Source organism: Sceloporus undulatus, chromosome 3 (assembly GCF_019175285.1).
Source record: "Sceloporus undulatus isolate JIND9_A2432 ecotype Alabama chromosome 3, SceUnd_v1.1, whole genome shotgun sequence".
NCBI lineage: Eukaryota > Metazoa > Chordata > Lepidosauria > Squamata > Phrynosomatidae > Sceloporus > Sceloporus undulatus.
Window position 1 is genome coordinate 140,018,701 of NC_056524.1, and position 23,888 is coordinate 140,042,588.

Genomic DNA, 23,888 nt, shown 5'->3' on the forward strand with positions numbered 1-23,888 from the left:
ACATTTATTTGTCAAAGCAACTGTACAGGTAAATATATTTCTTAAATATAAAGATATTAACAGGTAAATATAACTGGGTACATTTTAGCCATACATATTTTAAAAGTAATTCCTGTGCATGTTTAAAATATCGGTACTTATTAATACTTGTCATTACTGTTAATACTTATTCTAATAAATATTTTTATTCCCATGTGCCAGGGGAAAATGTACATCTAACCTATTTGCAACTCTTTCTAATGTTAGACTGTTAGTGGTGACTTACTTGAAGTTTACAAATTCTACAAAGAGACATTTAAAGGAAAAGAACGGAAAAAGTGAGACACACATTCAGAACTCTTCTATTGTTATTGAAGAGTGATTATTTTACATGTTAAATGATAAATTTTAATAGTGGGTTGTTTTAATATATATGTGTCTAGTTTGTTCTTTTAAATTGATGTGTGTTTTTAACTGATGTTGTGTATTTGTTGGTCTCTTGTTGCTCCCTGCCTTGATTCATGGGGAGAAGCAGGTAATAAATAAATAAATTTCCTATTAGCTTTGTGAGCTTATATCAAACCTTGTCTCCTTTTGGAGCAGGGGTGGCAACGGACAGCCCAGAGTCTGGAAATGGCATTTAGACATCCTACAATATTTTTTGTCACGTATTTAACAGAACGGTTTGCCGATAATTTCGTTAGGGGGTAAATGAAATCTGAATTGCAAGATGCAGCAGATAAAGGCAGCCCCTGATGTAATTTTAGATCTTTGTTGTTGTTCTTAAGCCCCTCTCAGTCCCACAGAAGATGGATAGGGTGAAATGCTCACAGTAAATTGTTTACTAAATCCTTTAAAATGATACCCTGGCTACCAGAACCAACAGAGCACTGTATAGGAAAAAAACTGAGACTACAGGGGGATTCTGGACAGCCCTCAGCACCCAGAAGACTGGGAAGATTAAGAAAGAGTTTACATAACTCCAGAAGGTTCTAAAGATAATGATAATGTATCATATGGCCCATCCTTGAGTATTTTCCAGATAGTCAACAGAGTTTTATAACTGTGTGGGTAAGATCGCTTCCTGCTGAAGTTTGTGACCTTCCACTGCATCAGAGCCTAAGTCATTTCCAGAATGCTCAATGGTCTGATTCCTGCTCCACTTCATCCCCATGGGGTGGAAGCATCTCTTAAAGCCAGCTTTTAACTAGGACTGCTTTGGTCACTTTGGTGGGTGACATTTGTTGAGAACTAACAAGACAATGTAAACATCTAGGTAAAAGAAGTAACAAGGTATATTTTGCATAGCTCAGGCTAGTGCACCAGCTATCAGCATAAAGCAGATATCACTGTGCCACAAGTGTCCTTGTTACATGCAGATTGGATCACTGTAAGACACAGTAAGAGATGCCTCTGAAAAGCACTTGGAAACTTCAGCTGGTGTGGATGCATCAGCCAGTTTGGTCTGGGGGAGTTGCTTCTGGCTCTGGTAATACAGTTTTATTCCATCTATACTGGCTTTCAATCTGTTTCTGGGCACAATTAAAATACCTTTAAATGATATGGAACTAGTATATTTGAAGGAACACCTCCTCTACGCCTACTAGGATTGATGTCACCTGGTGTGGTAACCCATGGTGTCACTCCCCCCTTGACCTCCTCCCATATCACATCATACAGCATCCTTAATAATGTTTTTTGTACTAATGGTGCTCATAAATCATAATTCCCATATAAATGGAAATAGTTCTGAAATAAACAACTGGCAGAATTAAAGTTATACTTTTGAATTACAATATCATACACACAATCTAAATTTATTTTCATAGACATAGTGTTTAAAGTGAAAATTTGGGGAAATGTGATGTTTTTAATTTTTTAAAAAATAATTTAATTCCTTTTTTACAATTTTTACAAAATTTAAAAATTAATTTGTTGAAATTTGATTTTTTAAAACAAAACAAAACCTGGGACCTCTCCTTTCTCCTCCCACTGAGTCTTGCCCCACTCATGCCATCTTGTCAGCATTTTAAAGGGACACAGGTGAATGCCACAACCTATTTCTGCCAAAAGGCAGATGTTTGAGGATCAGGCTGTTGCTCCCTCTTAGGGTGTCACCTGGTGCAGTCCGCACCTCCCTAATGACACCATTGCCCATATTCATACTACATTAAACATTGGTCCTGCTATAGATTCCACCATTTTCAGAAGCAGAATCAACTGGGAAATGAATAATAGAATCATGCAGTTGGAAGAGACTGCAAGGGCCATCCAGTCCAACCCTCTGCCATGCAGGAACTCTCAATCAAAGAATCCCCGACAGATAGCCATCCAGCCTCTGCTTGAAGACCTCCAAGGAAGGAGACTCCACTACACTCCGAGGGAGTATGTTCCACTGTCGAACAACCCTTACTGTCAGGAAGTTCTTCCTAATGTTGAGGTGGAATCTCTTTTCCTGGAGCTTGGATCCATTGCTCTGGGTCCTGTTCTCTGCAGCAGCAAAAAAACAAGCTTGCTCCCTCCTCAATATGACCTCCCTTCAAATATTTAAATAGGACTATCATATCATCTCTTAACCTTCTCTTCTCCAGACTACACATACACAGCTCCCTAAGTTGTTCCTCATAGTGTGTGTTGTGTTTTACATTTTTTATCTCCTTGCTTTTGCTGTCATTATATGATACTAATTTTTACAATTTTATGTTGTTTATTTTTATTTATCATATTCATTGTTTGAATACATTTTAGCAGTAAAGTAATGCTTAGAGGGGGAGAAAAATGTCGAACAAAATGAACCAAATGTGTCAAAGAATTTATTGTAAACCTCTAGTGTTCGAACTCAATTTAGAACATAAAATAAAACAACAACTCACATTTACATATTTTAACATCATCTTTTTCCCCATGAAATACTGAACCTTAGGCCTTTAATTCTATGGGAATATTAAATCTCATCAAGTCATTCTTGATAACAAATGAATAAATCAGGTGAAAAAATAGCACATATGGACCAGAGAGCAAGAGCCATATGGTACAGCAGCTGTGGGACTGAAAGGCATTAACAGCCTGATAACTGAACAATGTCGAGCATTTCAGCCGCCTAACTACACAGACCTGTGTCCTGATCTTTAACTTGTTTACTCACAAGTCAGATTTAACAAGTTCAAAGAGCTTTTTCTTCCACATAAACATGCTTAGATCTGCATAATCAATAGGAATAAAGATGTGTTTGTAAATGGCAGATGGCTGTGTCCAACATGCTTTTTCAACCTGTATTAGATTCCTTGCCCAACACACTGGGAAATAAGTCTGTAGGCAACTCTGGCCAAAAACATTGCCTCAAACAAAACTCAGTCAACAGGAATAATAAGCTAAACTAATGCAAAACAGAACATGTTGTCACAGAAATCCCTTTTATTTTCTATCTCCCTGTTGTGTAAACAGAATGCAGGGATGCTCAAGGGGTTGTATGAGTTTCCGCCTATGCGCAATTTTCCAACAGTGTGTTCAAATTTGGAAAGCATTCTAAATGCTCCCTCTACTAGAAGACACCACCTTTTCCTTGTCACTGGTAACACATTCTCCCCTAAAATTATGTTCTATGTTCTACTGGTGCAATTTGAAAGCAATTTCCACAGCTGAAAATAACTACTGAATTAAAAATACAGAACACAAAATCAGGTGATTTTTACTTTAACGCACAAGTGGGCAACTACAGCCCTACAGATGTTGTTGAACTACAACTCTTGTCAACCTTAGCTAGCATAGCCAATGACGAGAAATGTTGAAAGCTGTGCAGCAACATTTATAGGTCCACTCTTTGCCCACTCCTGCCTGAAGGCATATTTGGTGCTTTTGAGGAACAGTCCACTCAGGTAGACATAAAGAAGAAATGTCATTAGACATAAAGCCCCAGCCCATTTTTTTACATGGAACAAGCCAAAACTAGTGCTTAAAGGTTTGGATTTTTTGGCTTCACTCAATGCAGCTGCTAAAATGATCTAGTGTGCTTCTCTTATCATATTTATTGCAGATATGTATGTATGTATGTATGTATGTGTGTATGCATGCATGAATATAGGATAAATGCCATCTCTTTTATTCTTTTATTCTTGTGTATTTTCTAAAACACATTTTATGACTAAAGTTTCTATTAAAAACAACTTTATGGTTTTTGATACAAGATCATTCACTAAATACAAATCAGACAACATTGTTTAAATGTATGTATAAGACCAGTGAAATTTGGGATGGTTAAGATAAATAAACCTGTGTAAATTTATTCAGATTAAACCTTTCAAAAATTCAGATTAAACAAATAAAACAAATACATATACTTGCAAGAAAGATTTCATTGCCTTTACCTGGTTGCCAACTAAGAGAAGATGTTCTCCAAGCAAATAATCTTTCAGCATATCTTCCATCACCATCATATGCTAGGGAAAAATTAAGACAATTTTGAAAAAAAAAGGAAGTCAATATTTAGAAAGCAATACTGAAATGTTTATACTACAGGTCTTAAAACACATGTAGCTATTCCCAGTTTTCCCCACAGATATATAGTTATCATGTACCTCTGGAAAACCATTAATAATTTCTTGATTCTCACTTTTTCCCACAGATCTATAGTTATCATGTGCCTCTCGGAAATCATTAATATTTTCTTGATTTATATCATGACGTCTACTGACAAGAACTGGAGACATGCCAATGGACCAGGACTAGGTCAGTTCATCTAGCTCAGTAATGTGAGCTGGATCCAACAAACTGGATCTGGGTTTAAAGAAGGAAAACCATTACTACAGTATGTAAAATGCAAACAATGCTTTTGGAGCAGCTCTCTTGCTCCTGTTTGAACAAGCAGAAGAACATGCACAAGTTGCTAGGTGCATACCAAGTTGGATGCAGGGCATAAAGCAGGTCTTCTGTGAGTGGGAGACAACATGCAGTTCAGTCTCCAACAGAGGCCTAGGAGCACTGCAGGATATTAATAGACATTGGTCTGAATCTTGCTGTTAGTACTGACTAGAATGGACCCATTGATTCAATCAGATTTACTTATGTATTATGTATCAACAGTTGAATGGGTCTATTTTAGCTTACCAAAAGAATGCCAGTCTACAACCCTGAAATATCTTTGGTGCCAGTATCTGGCAGAAAAGTTTGGGGATGCTTTCAGGCATGAATTCTCTTCTGGGAACCCTCTCCATTTATGTATACATAGGGTATACCCATCACATTCTGCTTGTGAACCCCTAATCAGTCTACTGGAAAGAAATAGCAACCTTCCCTTGGAGAAAATACAGCCTAGAGGCATGTCTTTTCTTAATGCATAGGGCACAGTTCTATGAGAGGGGCACATAGAGAAGTAAGCAGCAGCAGAATATAAAATACCTTTAATACATTGTTAGCAAACTGAAATACCATTGTAATGAACAAAGGTGAGCTAGCCAACAGTGCAGACATGAACTAAGTTTGCTATTCCTAATAAGAATAATAAATATAATGAAATGATTAATTGCTTGGCATTTGGGGAGAGATTGCCTATCTATTCACCAAGCATCATATATCAAGTTAATAACAGATTCTGTCACGTGTTGAAACAGGTTTCTTAGACACGCATGGCTTTTGTTGCAAAAGTCTCAGCCTCCACTTTGATGTGAAAGGAAGTAAAATGCAAACTTCTCTCAACTTATTAAAAAAAACTTATTCAACCAACAGTAGACCACAATAGAGGAACTCTTTAGGAAGGAGAGCATGTAAGGGAGAGACACTGACTTTAGGCACATGTAGTCAGTGCATTTTATTGCTCTTGCTGTGCTTGCACAAAATCCACGTTGTCCTACTGGTAATGTGCAAGTCAAGGTGGTTTTGTTGGTTTGTTTGCATACTCTTGACAAGCGAACATCAGTGGTGACATAATGCTGAGGATTATACAGATGGATTAACTGACTTTATCTACCAAAATCTACATAAAAAGAAAAAATATTTTTAAAGTATATGCAAGTTTCCCCACCTTAAATGAGCAGGACAGTAACAGAAACCCCATACAGAAAGAAAGCAAAGGGTTGGAATTACTTCCAGTCACCCCCACAAATCTCTAAAGTGCAAAAAAGGATACTTTAAATGTGCATTTTGTCATTTTATCTTCATACTTTCCCATTTTGTCCAGGTTACCAGTTGTTTACACTAAATGTGTAAATCTGTCAGATTTGTTTTATTTATGTTGGTTATATGACATGATGCAATTTATAATAGCATATCAGCTCATTTCGTGTTCCCTTCCTCAACTTGTTTTTTTAAAAGAACAAGAGAAGACTATGCTAATCTTGACAAGAAAAAATAGGTCTTTTCAAGTAGGGCAGACACATATGCAGCACAGGAATCGCTATGAGACAGCCTCTTCCTTTAGTATCTTTCACATCACCATCTTCAGATAAATAACCCAACCCAAGGCGTAAATACAGATATTTCCAAAGCTGAACTAAGTTTCTAAATCCCTCTAGGGTTTAGAAAAAATTACTTTCCAACACTGCAGTAAACAAAGCATGTTATTTCAGAATTTCAAGGGATTATCTAACTGGATTGTTACTTTAAGCTTCTGAAAGAGAAAGGGACTGAAAACTGGCAGAAAGGAGGGAGGGAAACAAAGCCCCAGGGCATGAAAGACTGAGGCTTGAATGAGACTGCAACTCCCTTTCTGACTGGAAAGGAGTATCTATTTCAAGCTCCCACCTCCAACAATGGCGGGTTATAGGGTCTGCGCGCCGCCTTTGCTCCGTAAGAAGCCGTCGCAGCCACACCGCGCGGCTCCCTTACGGAGCAAAAAAGAAGCTCAAAATGGAGCTTCTTTCTGCGGCGCCTCTGTGATGTCGCGAGGCACCAGGGGCGCATTCGCGACGTCACAGGCGCCGCGACACGTTCGGACGCACAGCGTCCGATATGTAAAGATGGCGCCGGCCGTGTGGAACGGCCGGCGCCATATTGTACGGACAGAGTCCGTATTAGACCCAGGGGTGTCTAGAAGAGACGCCCCTTTTTTAAAATGGGACATCCTGCGGACGTTCCAAGTGCCGGTTTGTAACCGGCCAATATGACTATTTTTGTCTCAATGAACCTAAAATTTAGCCCCACTGAATTAAAATGGAATCTCTAAAGAAATTTCTAACATGGCAGATGGAGCTTGAGGTGACTACAGAAAATAGCAGTACCACACTTTGCTGGAAACAAGAACATAGCAACAGTTCTTACACTGTTACAACTGCATAGATCTCTAGTTCTCTGAAACTATTTAACAGACCTTCAGATGAAAAAATTTCACTTTAAGGAATCACTTAAAGAATAACTTATTTATTGCAAAAACCTGTCATAGTCCAGCACTTACTTGAGTATTTTCATAGAAGAGAACATCAGGAACTTTCATTTTCTCATATGGGTTGTGAATTGGGATGGTTACAGATCCAATCCTCAGGATTCCCGAGTTTACTTCACCTGATGTTTCAGACAAATAAGTGTTACTAACTGATGAGAGGATAGGTGTAGCTGTCCATTAAAGAAGCACTGAAGATCTTTGATTTTAGTAAGGCCAGAGTCTGATAGAAGTGGCTAACACATATGATCATTATGTACGTTTAAGTAGATTATATACACTAAGCCATTAGTAGCCCTTCAGCTTTTAATGTTTCAGAATTACAACAGATGAAGAAAAAAGACAATTTCCCAAGCGGTATATTTTAAAACAGGTGCCACAAGTATCACATTCTAACTGCTCCTCAGAATGGCCCAAAGAAAGAAATGTGGCTGTGAAGGGTAGGGATATTTATTTGATGGACATACAGGTCAGAATTGGTGATCTGGTCACACTGGCCTAGGTTCTCATTAAAGGTGCCTACTACAGTATTCTACTACTATACTGGTAGATGAAACTCCACTTAAGAGAAGATTAAGCATAGTTTCTCTTTAGCCTTTGTGTTCAGCCATGACAACAGTACAGCACAAAAACCTAAAAGCTTTTGCAGAAACACTCAACTAGTAATTTACTAAAAACCCCAAATTGTATCCAGTTGCTGTGTTTGTATTAAGCTCACTAACAGAAGGCAAGGAAATATCAGCAGCTTACAGCTATAATCTTTTCCTTCCAGTTGCTGAGTGTCAATAGGACTTGTTTCAATTCCAGAGTCCAACAGATTTTTATGTAAAGCAGATTTTGCAAGGTTGGGTAAAAACCTAATGAGACAGGAAAAATTGAGAGGTTATTTTCAGAAAGATAAATCTATGATGTTCTGCAGTTCTCCTGTTCAGCATATGTGTGACTGCAATGGCTCCTGATATGCAAGCAATCTGTGTGTGCACATTTGGCTTTTCTTTTCATTTTTGCCAGGACATGGAAATTATATACTACACCATGACAAAGCAGGCTTTCAGGTTTCTTTTTATTACTCTGCTAGTCATCCCAACCCAAAACAAGAGCAGAAAACACAAATAAGCTGTTTATTTAAAATAGCAAAACCAAGACAAAGCTTCTCTACAAGAAATCACAGTATTTATGTAAAAGAAACCAAGGACTACGTTAATATACACAACAAGGAAAGATGTCAAAAAGGTAAGAAATAAAGAAAATGTCATTTCTCTGCCAGTCAGGAGCCCAAGAAGTACTACAAGACTCTTGTTTCAAACTAACCATAGCCCTTAATACTGTAATGGCACTCCTGTGAAAGGTTTTTGGATACATTGTAGTGTTTTGTCGGGGATCCTCAATTTTTAGCAACTTACGTAGGTTCCCATTTGCTTAAACAGAAGAATTTCTCGGAGAATGACTGTTTTATTAAAGTAACAATTTACAAACTGATTCCTCCTGTTCTATATAATCATGTGTGCAATTCTGTGTCAATTGTGTCATAATTGTAAGCAGCAAATGTAACTGATCAAAAATGTTTTCTATCTGGAAATTTCAAATTGGTATGCTCATGCCATGTTCCCATCATTAAACAAACAAATCACAAAAATACAAAGGAATACCTGGAAAGACAAGCTTTATTCACAGCATTGTAGAGGCTTTCATCTGGATAGTGAGAAAGTCGACGACAAATTCTCAATAGCTGCCTTGTGGATAAAGATGATGCTAGTGACTGTGCCTACCCCAAAATAAAGAAAAACTTAATTCAGCATTTCTTAATTAATGAACCGGGGGGAGGGGAGTAGGGTTCATGAGATTCATTTTAAAATGCTACTTTTTGCAGTATGGCTTGATAGCAGGCCCTGTACTTTTAATCCATAGTTACCACGGCAATGCAGCAAATACAGTGGACCCTTGTTATCCGCTGGGGTTTGGTTCCAAGATCCCCCATGGATAACAAAATCTGTGTATGCTCAAGTCCCATTAAATATAATGACCTAGCAAAATGGTGTCCCTTATAAAAAATGGGAAATCAAGGTTTAGTATTTGAAATGTATGCTTTTTTTTTTTAACATTTTCAAACCTTGGATGTTTGAATCCATATATAAAAAATCTGTGTATAAGAAGGGCCAACTGTACCAATCTTGTACAAGCTGTTTTATATACAGACCCAATGCCCTGTCCCTCAAACAAACACACATCAATCCAGTTTGTAGCTTTACCCAAAGATGTGTGTTTGGAATTTCTCAGTGGCTAAAATCAACATTGGCCATCTCTGAATCCAACCCAGGTTTTCAAGGACACATCAGTAGGAGTCAGTCCCTTGTTTTTGGAAGGTGACACTTGAAACAGATCTCTTCATGAGGCTAGGAACTTTGCATCAATTTGATTTCAACAAATTTGCATTTTCTCCAGAAGCAGAGATGCAAACAAGGCATTGTGTGTGAATGCAATAATAATAATAATAATAGTTGTTGTTGTTGTTGTTGTTGTTGTGTGTGAAAGCAATCAATGTCCAGGCATTAACCAACATTAAGAAAAACAGACTCCAGCAAATATAACATCTAGCAATAACATACAATTCTCAAAACATAGGTCATATTTAACAGCAAGAATAAGTCATGTTTTTAACAGGTTAGCAGTTGAGTTCATGCTTCATTATTATCACCTTACACAACAGTAAACGTACATCCAGAACGCAGTGGGGGGAAAGAGCCCCCACAGACTGTATACCTAAGGCACACATCTCAACTCACAGCACAAGCAAGCTATTTTTACCTCTTCCTGTAGATGTCCTGTCACTATTAATCTGTAGGAATCTCCCCTCAGTCTCAACTGTGACTCACTTCTGAATGTGGAAGCCTCTGGACATTTTGAAATTTTAAAAAGGTATCCCTATTGTGAAATCCCATTTCTCAGATTTACTAGCTACAGCTCTATTCAGAAAGTAACTTAAGTGGGGGTGGGGGACCCACCCTCTATGTGTTTCTCCACATGTTTTTCAAGACAGATCACAGTGAGGCAGTAAAATGAAAACAAGCAAACAAGCAAGCAAGCAAACACAGAAACACTTTCCGCTCCAAATTGCCATCAACATGTCATTATTTCTTCTTAAATGCAAAGGTAAAAATGAACTGGGAGCACTGGCAGTTAAGTAATACATTCTTTCTTTGGTCCTCATTTCATTATATGTCCCTTTCCCACCAAAACAGTTCTAATAAATGTCTAGCTAAAAGCCAAGGGCCGCTAAATCATTAATGCTGCCTGCTCACATTGCCACACTGAATGGGTATTTTGATGATTGAAAATAGCTGAACTAGGTTTGACGCTGCATAATTTTAAAAGGAAAAGCATGTTTAGCATGTACCCTACTAAATGGGGCATATCAGTACCCCAGAATGATGTACTGCTGCAAAAGTCACACAGAACCAGACCTACAAGGTAGGCATTTTACAACATTTTCACATCAACTGCTTTCAATAAGAGCTTCTGCTATCCGCTATGAACAGGGATTTTTTAATAGATAAAAATCAGCAGAGACAAAAACTGAGCCAACAAATCTACTGCATTTTGCCACACACACTCCCATGCGATGTATTAGGACAATAAATGTACCCACACCATGGTGTGCAGGTAACATGATAGAGAGAAGCTAGCGAGAGTCATACTACTTTTATAAAAAAAAATCCTGGGGGTTAGTGAGCTTTGAAGGAACAGAAGTGTTTCCTTATAAGTGGCGGTGTTCTAGTCAAACAAGGGGCTCAGTGAGAACAAGCAAGACAGACAACTGAAATTAGTACAGCTGGACTTACAGTAGGATCATTTGTATCACGAAGTTTGTGTGTTAATTTCAGCAGCTGCTCTACTGCAGCACTAGGAACATTAGGAACCTGCAACAAAATATAATAAATATAAATAATATATAGCACTAAATAAGTAAAAAAAAATGTGATGTAATATAAATTATGATTTAATATTAAATAAATATATGTTAATATTTTTAAACTTCTGTAATTATTTATTCTTTTAAGCTGGTTTTATTGTCAGCTACCCTGAGATCTTTGGTTAAAGGGCAAGATATAAATATGTTAATAAATAAATAATGTAATGGATTAATACTCATTTAAACAAACAAATGAATAACGACTAGTTTTCTAAATACTGTGAAAGTGCACTCTTTTGCTGAGTGCTAATGCTTAACTGGACAAAACAGCACCATCTACACATGAGAGTAGTATCAGCAGAATTTGGGAAGTTCCAAGGTTAGCAGAAGCATGTGCCAACTCATAAACACACAGAGAAAACCTTATGTAGAAGTCCCCAGATTAATCCAATAAGGGCTGAACATGTTTAGTATGAAAAACAACATGAAGGGAGGGAACAAAATGAAATGGAATAGCCTTGAAAAGAACAGTCTGACTGGAATCCTCAACAGGAACACTCTGCACAACATCTTGGATTCAATTTGTGTACACAGATTTTTGTTTAAGCATGGTTTACCACATGCACAGAAATTCAATAATGAGGAGACAACCCATACAGAATGGAAGGACTCCAGTGCAGATCCCTCGACATCCACTACTTAATCACAAGCAAATTCTGAAAAAAAAGAGGGTGAGTAATGATTTGAATATCAAATAGGTGGATGTGTGCATGCCAGTAGAGAAGGCGCCATCCAAGTATGGGAATTATCCTAGTTTAAATATATCATGGGAGGGAAAGTAGGAAGAAATCCAATTAGTGTGACAGTATTTACTGGAGCACCCTTCTGCCAAAGGGCATTCTAGCAGATGTGAATTGGTCCAGGCTGTAATGCTTTGTAAAAGTGGAAGGGGTACCACAAATTGCTGCTCTATAAATTTATTTCAGGGAAGCCTTAGTTGAAAAGGCCGCTGACCTAGTAGAATGTGCTTTCACGCTGTGTGGTTTAGGAAGACCAAGGGATTCATATGCTAGAAAAGATATATCGAGATAGTATAGATGGAGAGATCTTCTTGCCTAGAGAAGTCAGCAAAAGGAGACAAAGAACCCCTCTGTTCTCCTAAATGTCCTAGTATACCAAATATATAGCTTCAGGGTCTTCCTAATACCCAATTTGCACCATTGCTTCTCAAAGGGGTGGACTGGGCATAGAAGGACCAAGGGACTATGAGGAAAGGAAAATTTATTTTAGATAAGAAACCCAGATCGAACCAGAGACAGACTCAGTCAGTACTGAATTTACGACTAGTGTGAGCCATAGAACAAACTGCTAGTTCTGAGATCCTCCGGACTGGGGTAACTGCCACAAGTAAAAGTAACTTGATGGACAGAATTCAAAATGGAACAGTCTTTAGAGGTTTAAACAGTGGCTTGGTCTTTCAATACCTTTGTGGAGATTCCAAGAGGGGAAGTAATAAGCGAATGGCAGAATAGAGAAGCCCCCTGTAAAATGTCTTTATGTGAGCATGGGAAGAAGTAGGGGGCTTCTGGCTAATTGACAAAGTTGAATTTTGGTATCCTAAACTGTTAGGTTAAAAATCTAGGTTGAGGCTTCCGTCACCCCAGCTGAGCAAGGAGAGATAGGTTTTTCTCTCAGCCCACCTGACAGCAATTTCCAAGTGTCATATATCCAGAGTGTGGATAAGTGCAGAAGTTTTGGTGAAAGTGCAATCTTCAAATTTGGTCTGGGAAGAGATGGGAAAATTCACGTCCCCCTACCCGCCCCTTCTGCCATAGTGTGACAATTCGTGTAAAAAGTACAAATGTCCCAGTGGTGTCCCTAGGCAGGGAGTCTGCACAATGCAGAAAGACAACTCGTGAGGCCAGAGTTATAGTGAATGAAGGACAACTAAAGGGTTCTTATTTTGTGTTCTGCTCAACAGGCACCAAAGTCATGGAAAGTGCAATGAGAGAGGGTGGCTTGATGATCAGTGTGGAACAGATAGTATAAGAAGCAAAAGGATACTCAATATTTCTCAGGTGAGTAACCAAACAGTATACTGTCCTAGTGCAAATCTGAGTATCTCTTTTCCAGAATGCCAAAATCTGAAATACTCCAAAATCCAAAATTATCCACATGAGTGACTGTGGAATAGTGATATCTTTTCTTTTAATGGTTCAGTGTACATAAACTTTGGCGCGTTACAAACCGCCCCTTTGAGATGGCCTGTACCCGCCCCTTCCCCCAGTGTATTGGGGCCTCAGTGGCCAGAGCGGCAGCCGCTGAGGCCCCGATCCGCCGCTTTCCGGGCTGCGGGGAAGTGGCAAAAGGCCCCTTCCCCGCAGCCTGGAAAGGGGTGTCCTTGGGGCTTCAAGCCCCAAGGACACCCGGAGACGGCGGGGAGGAGGAGAAAGGGGCCGCTTGGCCCTTTTCTCCTCCGCGTCGCTGGCGCAGCTGTCTGAAGGCTGCAGCAGCGACGCAAGACCAGGAAGGAGCTCCGTTTCGGAGCTCCTTCCTGCTCCGACAAAAGGGTGCATTAATTGCCCTCGCGTGGAGCGATAGTGTCATGTCCGCGCCGCCTCGTTTGGAGGCGGCACGTTTGTGACACCATCATGGCGGCCTCCATGTAGATGGGGCACCGCCATCTTGTACGTCCTCCAGACGTATTAGCCTTGGGGGCGTCAAGAAGTGATGCCCCCTTTTAAATTTAGGACGTCCTGAGGACGTCCCTTATGGCGGTCTCTAACCCGCCTTTGTTTATGCACAAGATTATTTAAAATATTAGGGATTAAATTACCTTCAGGCTATGTGTATGAAGTGTATATGAAACATAAATGAATTTCAGGTTTAGACTCAGGCCCTTTTTTCAAGATATCTCATTATGTATATATTCCAAAATCTGAAAAAAATTCAAAACCCAAAACACTTCTGGTTCCATGGATTTAAGATAAGGAAGACTCAACCTGTACACCTCTAATATTTCCTAATGCCAAACAAGAAGGCAAAGCTTTGCAAACACTTACCATCTCTTTGATAACTTTAATTTCTTCATTCTTGTTCAGAGGCTTCATGTAATGGAAAAGAAAAAGTGTTAAGAGTTCTGGGCCAAGCCACTGCTGCGTTGTGCTTCCTACGACAGGAGGTTCTGCTAAGGCAATTATTCTGAAGGAAGGATGGATAGGGAAAATGGACCTGTAACAAAAATAATAATCATAGGTATTTCATCCTGAAAGACAATTGAATAGAGTTTAAAAGCTTGGATTGCTGATTGTATTTCTGCCAATGGCACAATCCAGAAAGAAATGCCCATGTTACTCTTTTTTTCTGTCTGGATGACCAACTACATGACATGATCTGGATCTAAACATATGGAGATATGATGAGCTTTTAGCCTACACATTCAGTCCCTTTGCTCCTTTCATCATGCAAGCTATGGTTTCCAGTTTCATCCGAATCAGTAAACAGTGGTTTGGAAACCAAGAAATAGCTTCAGAATAAGCTAGGATACTAAAATCAAATTCATAACTTTAGTCTTTTTATGTAGACAAAACAAAATACTACAGTGGTACCCCGGGATACGAAAGCACCGCGTTACGAAATTTCCGGGATACGAAAAAATTCCATAGGAAAAAACTGTTCCGGGTTACGTTTTTTTTTTTGGCTTACGAAAAAATTTTTTGGTGCTTTTCGGCGCTTTTTTGCACGAAATTGCGGCTTCCACGCTAGTGCCTATGGCTTTTTCGGGTTGCGAAAGATTTCGGGTTACGAAGGGCACCGCGGAACGAATTAATTTCGTAACCCGGGGTACCACTGTATAATTAGCTAATGACTTTCTCCTTGCCCACAATAAGGGACAAATCGCATGGGCAAAAGGCTTGTTCATATCTCAGCTTAATGGTGAGAACTAGCACAAGAAATACAAGTCATACAGCATTGGCTGACAGGTTGGTTTGGCAGTTCCAAAAAAGACCTAGTATTTCAAAGAGGAAACTGTTCAAAACATCACTCAGATCAAAGCTCTTATGGTGACATCAGTTATTTTTAGCTGAAAGTCATAAGCCTCAAAGCTAATCCCTGCCTGATAAACACAAACAATAAAGTGTCTGAAATAATCATGTGAAACAAGAACCAATGAATGTGGTATTGTCAAAATGTTTAAAAAACACACACAGCAAAGGTCAGAGAATATGCAACTAAGCTAAATAAAAAGGGGATAAAACCTATTTTAGTGGGACAGCTATGATAAAGTTTTCAGTTTTATTCACTTCAATTTTCATCAGAAAATAGGATGACATTCTTATCTTGATCCTCATCTCAGTCCCTCCATATGGAAATGCAGAAGTACACGTCCTTATATGATGCATTCCACTAAAGGAAGCAAATGATTTTCAAAAGGAAGATCCTCTTAATAAAATATCTGTGAAGCACTGGTGTAGAGTATTTTAGTACACAGTACAAAATCTTTCGGGAAGTTCAGTATAGCTGGCAACATATCAAAGGATGTATATGATCCTTCAACATTTTGGAAATGACAACTGCTCATTCTGATTTCCTGGGATGAAGGTCGCTTCATACACATTTGACAATTACCACCATATATGGTGGGAGTTGCAGGAGACACCAGTCCCCCTGGTGCAGGCATTTGCAAATTTATTATCAGCATTTCTTATCATTTTGCCTCCACAGTCATAAACTTTGGTTTGTTCTGAGAAAACAGAGAGGTATTATTTTCTACTGCCTTTAGGTGGGTGACAACCAAGGATTCAGTTGTCTCAATATGAGTGTCTCAGATTTGCTTTCATCTGCCACCTCCTTTCATGAGTTTTAACATCAGGTGAAAACAGTTTTATTGCTTTTTAGAAACATAGAATCATAGAATCGTAGAGTTGGTAGAGACCACAAGGGCCATTCAGTCCAACCCCCTGCCATGCAGCAGGAATTCTTTTCACTTTTATTCTACATTTTGCTATCCTGATTGAGAAAAGTATACAATTAAGTTATTTCCATTTTTAAAATGATAAATTATACAAAATAAGATCATTAAAAACATGCAAATGTTGACATCAGAGTACCCGCCCACCCATATAAGAAAGTTCCTTGTAAACAGTTAGACATTAAAAGCCTTCTTGAACAGGAAGGTCATTGCCGGCTGACGAAAGGAGAGCACAGAGGGGCCAGGCCTAGCCTCCCATTGAAGGGAATTTCACAGGGTGGAAGAAGCTACTAAGAAAGCTCTCTTTTATGTCCTTACCAAACCAGCCTGTAATGGTGGCAGAAATGAGAGAAAGCCTTCCCTTGCAATCTTACAAACACCTGGAGCTAGTGCAAAATGCAGCAGCTAGACTGCTGACTGAACAGCCAAATAGAAACCATATAAAACCAGTCTTAAAGGAATTGTACTATCTGCCAATATGCTTCAGGTCCAAATTCAAAGTGCTGGAGCTGATATTTAAAGTCCTAAATGGTTCAACCCTTATTTGCAGAAGTGCCTCTTCATATATACACCTTCCTGAGGCCTGAGGTCTGCTGGAAGGGCCCTTCCCTGTGTTCCACCAGTGGTGGGGGGCTGGGGGAATACAGTTTCCACATTACCATATTGCAGCATTAGCACAACTATGGAACCCCCTTCCCTTAGAAGCCATCACTGGTGTAATTTCAGTACAAAGTAAAAATGTAGCTTTGGGTCTAAATGGTTTCATCACAATTTATTGTTTCTTGTCTTGTAAGCCGCCTTGATCATGCAATTGGAAAGGCGGGATATAAATAAAAATTATTATTATTATTATTATTAAAGAAGTAATGAGTATTCCTCAGTGAAATTAACAGACTCACCGCAAATTGACAAGTGACTTGAAGCCACACATACACAGAGCATTTTAAATTGTCTTAAGCTTATTACCCATTTTCAAACTGTCTCGCTTCAACTTGTTAAATTGTTTCAAATGCTTTTAACCAGTTTATAGATTTAACTTGTTTAAATTGATTTTATTGCATGCTGCTCTAATACCCTTTGATACAGAGCATGATAAAAATATTTTACTAAAATAAAATAAATAGGAAGAAAAGAATTAAACAGCTTTTCACTCCTCAGTGCTCTTTTCCAAATGTGCCCCTCAATTTTGCTTGTCAGTTTGAAAAATTGTAGAGTTTGTTTCAATGGCTTCCATATATTATTTGCTTTTGCCTTAAGAGCAAAATTACTGAAATACCACTCAATAAGGTAATTCAGGTCATACACACTCAAGAATTCATATATAAACCATTCTTTATTACTAATAACACTGTCAAGGATTTTAACTTCACTGGAATTACTGGAAAGGCTACTGTGAAATTGCTGGTTCAGTTCTCTCAAATCAGTAAGATTTTTTTACAGAGTGCAAGAAAATGGAAATCACAAAAGACCCACAAACAAGTTCACAATAAATTCTGAGTAATGTATGAAAAATAACTGGATAGATGCCCCAGATGTCATCCAAAAAAGAACACTCTATTGTAAAGCCATATTGCTTGGGCCAAAGAGTTATTTTAGGAATGGAGATGCATGGAATGGTAACAAAATGGTTTATCAACTGATAAGAAAAAAATATTGTGCTATGTGAATACAGCCAAAAATCTGCTTTTAAAAGCCTGGATGCCCACAAGAATTTATGCACTTAGGTTTGAGCAGCATATTCTGAATAAGGGCTTGCCCTTTCAAATCTATAACACAATGTAATCTTATCTGTCCTTTAAGGTGTACCTCTTAGTATTCCTGCAGGGTTTACTAGCAGTAAGATTTTTAAAAATAAAACAACTTTAAATTGGTTTTATATTATAACATCATCCTAATTTCACCAGCCTATCCCACAGCTATAAAATAAATAAGACAGTGAACTATGGGACAGTAGATACCTCAACACACACAAACACATACATCCTAGCACTATAAGCTTTTGGATGCAGCAGACTGTAATAATCTGAAGCTCATCAGCATCAGCCCCTAGTGGGAACTGACTATTGTGATTCTTGCACAGTTAAGGATACAAATGTAGTCCACACATACCACCAATCTCTGTATTCCAAAAACTCACTTCTCTCATGCCCATGCAAAGAATTATACGAGCAGTGATACAAATGAATAAACATCAGATTACCTTTGCTGTAGTTTTTCATCGGAGAGCTGCAGATCTTCTTTTAATTTTTGATATCTATCTTCCCTGAGTAATCTGGTGCCATCATAAAGAGTAATGTCTCTGTCATGAATTAACCTGCACAAGAATTTGCCAAACAAGGAGTTTAATCATATTGGATTTTTCCACTGTAATAAATACAGGTACAGTGGTGCCTCGGGTTACGAAATTAATTCGTAACGCGGCCGCTTTCGTAACCCGAAAAGCCTTCGTAAGCCGAATTGCCATAGGCGCTAATGGGGAAAAGCCGCGATTCCGTGCGAAAAAGCCGAAAAAAGCACCAAAAGTTTTTTCGTAACCCGAAAAAACATTCGTAACCCGAAACAATAATTCCCTATGGGATTTTTTCGTATCCCGAAAATTTCGTAACCTGGGTATTTCGTATCCCGAGGTACCACTGTACTTATTTAGAGAAACATTTGTCTTCCCTGTGTTCATTAGTTTCCAAAACTGACTGTAGAAATTGCTTCATTTATTGAAACAACAAATTCATAAAATAATAGGTTAATCTAAATGATTTAAGAAACTCTTCAGGCTCTTGTCTAGTTTCATCACTGCCCTTTCCATTCCTAGTCTTCTTCTGATTTTTTTAATGCAATCTCAATTCTGAATAATGCTTCCAAAGTACTGGAATTCCTTATTTCGATTTCCTCATTGTCTAGGCTAATTTTTGTAGATACTCGATGGTCTTTTTTTTTTTTAATGTTTGCAATTTCCTCTTTGACCTTTCTTAGTAACTGTTCCAAGTCCACAACATTTCTGCTAGTAGAATGGTGTCATTTGCATATTTTAGATTGTTGATGTTACTTCCTTCACTTCTCCTTATTCTAAATCTAAACTTGCTCTTTGAATGATATTTTCAGCATAAAAGTTGATCAAGTAGTGTGATAAAATGCATCCTTTCTGACCCCCCCCCGCTAACTGAGAACCATTCTGTTTCTCCATATTCTGTTCTAACAGTAGCCTCTTGTTCAAGTACAGATTTATCATCAAGACTATCACATGTAGTGGCACTCCCATGTCTTTAAGAGTGTTCCATAGCATTTTGTGATCTATGCAGTCAAAGGCTTTGCTATAGTCTATAAAACTCATGCTGATTTTTTTCTGGAATACCTTGGTGCGCTCCATTAACCATTGTATGTTTGCAATGTGGTTCCCAATGCCTCTCCCTTTCTTGAATCCCGGGTGCACCTCTTGGATTTCTCTCTCCATGTGTGATTGGAGTCTATGTTGTAGAATATTTAGCTATATTATATTTAGACAGGGCTCTATTCCCCTCAAAAAAGCATGTGCCTAGCTTGGGAGCCATCTCTGTCACTGGATGCCCACCTGGACTCTGTTCCCCAAAGCACTTTGGGCCAGCTTCAACTAGCCTCCTGCTATGCACTTTCATGGGCATGGGAAACCCAGCCATGGTTGTCCATGCACTGCTAATCCCCCAATCAGCCTACTGCAATACACTCTATATGGGGCTGCTCTTGAAGACAACATAGCTAGACAACATAGCTAGTGCAAAATGCAGCAAACAGACTGCTGACTGAAGCACCTTATAGAAACCATGTAACATTGGTTTTAAAAAAACTGCACTGGCTGCCAATATAATTCCAAGCTGAATTAAAGATGCTGAAGATAACATTTAAACTCTAAATGGCTTGAGACCTCAATATTGCTAGTGAGGAGAAAAGCCAACTACCAGCATAATCTGGGGACAAGTCCACCCAGATGCAACCAAACAGACTTAAAAAACACACACACACAAGTTATTGGTATTGGCAATGCACTGACAACTTTTTACATTCATAAGAAACACTCATAGAAGCAGATTCATCCAAAGTACTGGAGGATTTATCTTCTGTTGCAATGTGTACAATATAATACAATATTTACACACACTGACTCTCCAACAACTTCCAACCAACTGCTACAACGTCTGCTCCAAACAACTCTCTAACTCTGTAAACTAACCCAGCTTACCCACATTGACTAGTCTCTTGGTCCACTTATATAGTGGTTCTGAGTCATCACTCAGTGCCACATAGCATGATGCAATCTTGCTGTAACTTTGCCTCCTGCCATGTTGTCCTGATTCGGCTGTCTGTGGTTATCCCATGGGGTATATGTCATTCCGTGTCATCTGTCACTCAAAATATTTATCTGCTGTTAACGGCACAATTATTCCAACAAATATCCCTGCTTGAGAACTTAGATCTACCTGTGGAGGCCTTCCTTTTTGTCCCACCAATGGGACATGAGAGAGGACCTTCTCTGCTGTGGTGCTTACTGTGGAATGCCCTCCTCTTAGATGACCAACTGGCTCCAACACTGATGTCATTTCAGCGCCAAGTAAAAACACAGCTTTTTATTAGATCCTTTGGATCCTAACTGATTTCATCCAAATTTGCACATATGCATGGATTTAAATTAAAAGAAAGAAAGATGAAATAAGATACCGTACATCCCTTTAAAGCAGTTTAACACAATTTTATCTGGATTTAAACTAGTTTATTTCCACTTGTTAAACTACTTAATATGCTATTGGTTTATTTTATTCTCACTGTTTTAGATTGATTTAAAATCTTTAAATTGAAATTAATACATGTTGCCTTGAGGTTCTTGGATATAAGTGGGATATAAATATTTAAATAAATATATACATACACATATGCAGTGCACATCTATGCTGACTTCCTATGCTCCCTTTGAATTGCAAAGCTTCAAACTTAAACATACAAAAACACAATTACAATATCAGACATGTAAGCTACATCAGCACTGTATAAAGCAAACATTTTCAGACATTATCAGTATAATTCCCCAAAATTTAATTTTAATGTCACATGAAACAGTTTAGAGAGATGCGTATTAGAAAGTTAACACAAAAGCAAAAATGAATACAAAGGTGTTATAGTCCTAAAACAACCATTTCCTCCGAAGATATGCCCTGATATAGGGTGACATAAGTGTGGGCATACAAGCTGCATGCAGTTCGAAAGCACACGAAATGTTTTACCTTATTTTTTTCTCCGTTTGTTTTGTTCTTGCAAAACATTCACCTTACAAATGTTAACATCCCCCCTCACCATTTTACACCTAGGAGAGGCTTTTTTTTAAAATGGCAGTCTGAGCCTAAAGTATAACAAAATGGTAAAATGAAATAGGAGGAAATTTGGGCCCTTTGTAATTTAACGATTTTCAGGCTGGTGGAGGGTAGAGAATCCCATTATTCTGGAACAAACTGCTTTTTGATAAAAATGTGGAAACATGCACTAGGACTGTCATAATTGGCGAAGCCACCACACATGGATTTACTGTATTTCTTTATTTCATAGTACCATGAAAAATCTAACATCTGTCACACAGAAACACAATAAGTGTGTCTACTGTGCAAAGTGTTATGCAACCTTCATAGGAAATTGGACAATTCCAATAGGTTTTGCTATTATTCAGCATTAACCAATATGTCTCAATACTCTCACCCTCTCCTAATATATTGGAATCCTATTCCATTATATACTTACCTTTGCAAGACAGCTAGAGTGCCTGGGTTAACACGATGTATACCATCAAGTATAACAAGCTTGCCTTCAAGGGCAGCTGTTATAAGTGGAGATGGTCTCCAGGAAGTGTCCCCATTAGGGAGAGTATACCTTTGCTGTAGCAGGTCTCGTGCTGTCATATCCTATGAGTAACAACAACAGCAACAGACTGCTATTAAAGTGAGCTTCAGTGATTACTTTTATACTGTTCTAAGTGTAATATTTTGTCAAGAGTAGGCACACTGGATGCTGCTTGTTTTAACAATGGGTATATGCAGTACACTGGTACCCCGGGATACGAATGCGCCGCCTTACGAAATTTCCGGGTTACGAAAAAAATCCATTCAAAAAAACTGTTCTGGGTTACGAAGGTTATTTCGGGTTACGAAAAAATTTTTGGTGCTTTTCGGCGCTATTTCACACGAAATCGCGGCTTTTCCCCATTAGCGCCTATGGCTTTTTCGCCTTACGAAGTATTCCGGGTTACGAAAGCGGCGACGGAACGAATTAATTTCGTAACCCGGGGTACCCCTGTATTACACAATTTCCAAAATTATTTTCTTTTTGTTAACTGTAAGGCAATACACAACGTATATAAGCATGCTACGTATTTTGTCTAAAGAGGAGGCAAGAAACGGCATATAGCACACTTACATTTTTCCTTTAATGAAGGAATAAGCTGACAATTTAAGGTTGAAATATTGTATTAGTCCATGAATAGTTCAAGGATTGCCTTACTCTGCATCTTGCTTCTGAAGTCAACAATTTGTTTTAAGGGATGGAAAGGATACTCACTGTTATTTAGTTCCTTAATGAAAAAAGGGTTTCTCAACATGTGGGAAACTCAATCAAGAAGAATAACAGCAGCACAAATTGGGAAGAATAACATAGTGGGGAGGAGCATCTATTTGTAATTTGCGAGATGTTTGCTTTAGAACTAGTTTCAATACACTTTAAGACTTTGGGATATTGATAGCTCAGATCTGAGTCACAGAATCTTAGAAGAGCTCCCTAAGAGCACTTAAACTAGAGTGACTGATTCAGTTGGTATACTATCATCAGTTTCACAGTCTACCAGGTATAACTGATTGGAATTTTGGGGCGTTAATTATGCTGATGCTATCCACAAATCATGGAATCAGTGAGTTATTGTTGAATAACGGGGCATGTTCCAAGTAGTATCGCTTTTTGTAATTGTGCTGTTGTAATTCAGTTTCATTCATACATTTTGTCAGCCAATGTAGAAATGCTCCCAAATCACCTTCAGAGCACCTATCAATACTGAAAACACAGATGTTTTCTTTTCCAGTGGTTTTGAATCTCAATTTGTAGATATCAAAATTTCATAATCTTTCTCCTCTCTTTGTCTTCAATTCTGTTCTCCATATATAAAATTCAAGCTTCCTTTTTCTAAACCACACTTATGTCTGGCATATTATGTTCTAACTTTTTGTCAGCTTGAATCTTAAAGCCTCATTGGATTCCTATGTCACCAATTTTGACACCTTTTCAGGTAACTGTTCCCACCAGTCCTTCCCAGATGGGAAATCATATTTTTGCATAGATTACAGTGTATCATTGCAGCTACTCTATCATGGAGTTTCTTATATTAAATCTACACAATCTTCCCACATGAACTCATAAGGTGGCCAAAAGTTTCATCTTTTTCTTTACGTAGATGACATTTATTATAAGTAGTTATAAATTCCATGATTGAGCAGGGATTCAAACCCTGGTCTCCAGAGTTACAGTCCAGTGCTCAAACCACTACTCTATGCTGACTTTAACGATGCAGTGTTATTTTGGTCATTATCACCAAAAACAATGAATTATGTGTTTTATTGTTTTGGAAAAATGTACCTGCAACAAGGCAAATTAATAATAAC

General features: G+C 38.3%; 1 protein-coding gene across 1 annotated transcript in view; it reads right to left on the bottom strand.

Moving 5' to 3' along the window:
• Nucleotides 1–23,888, bottom strand: part of VWA8 (von Willebrand factor A domain containing 8) — a 142,347-nt gene that overhangs the window by 56,602 nt on the left and 61,857 nt on the right. The window contains 8 exon segments of the mRNA XM_042457276.1: nucleotides 4,344–4,415; nucleotides 7,364–7,470; nucleotides 8,099–8,205; nucleotides 8,998–9,113; nucleotides 11,188–11,265; nucleotides 14,321–14,489; nucleotides 18,431–18,544; nucleotides 21,985–22,145. Of these exon segments, the coding sequence (XP_042313210.1) occupies nucleotides 4,344–4,415; nucleotides 7,364–7,470; nucleotides 8,099–8,205; nucleotides 8,998–9,113; nucleotides 11,188–11,265; nucleotides 14,321–14,489; nucleotides 18,431–18,544; nucleotides 21,985–22,145 (924 nt within the window).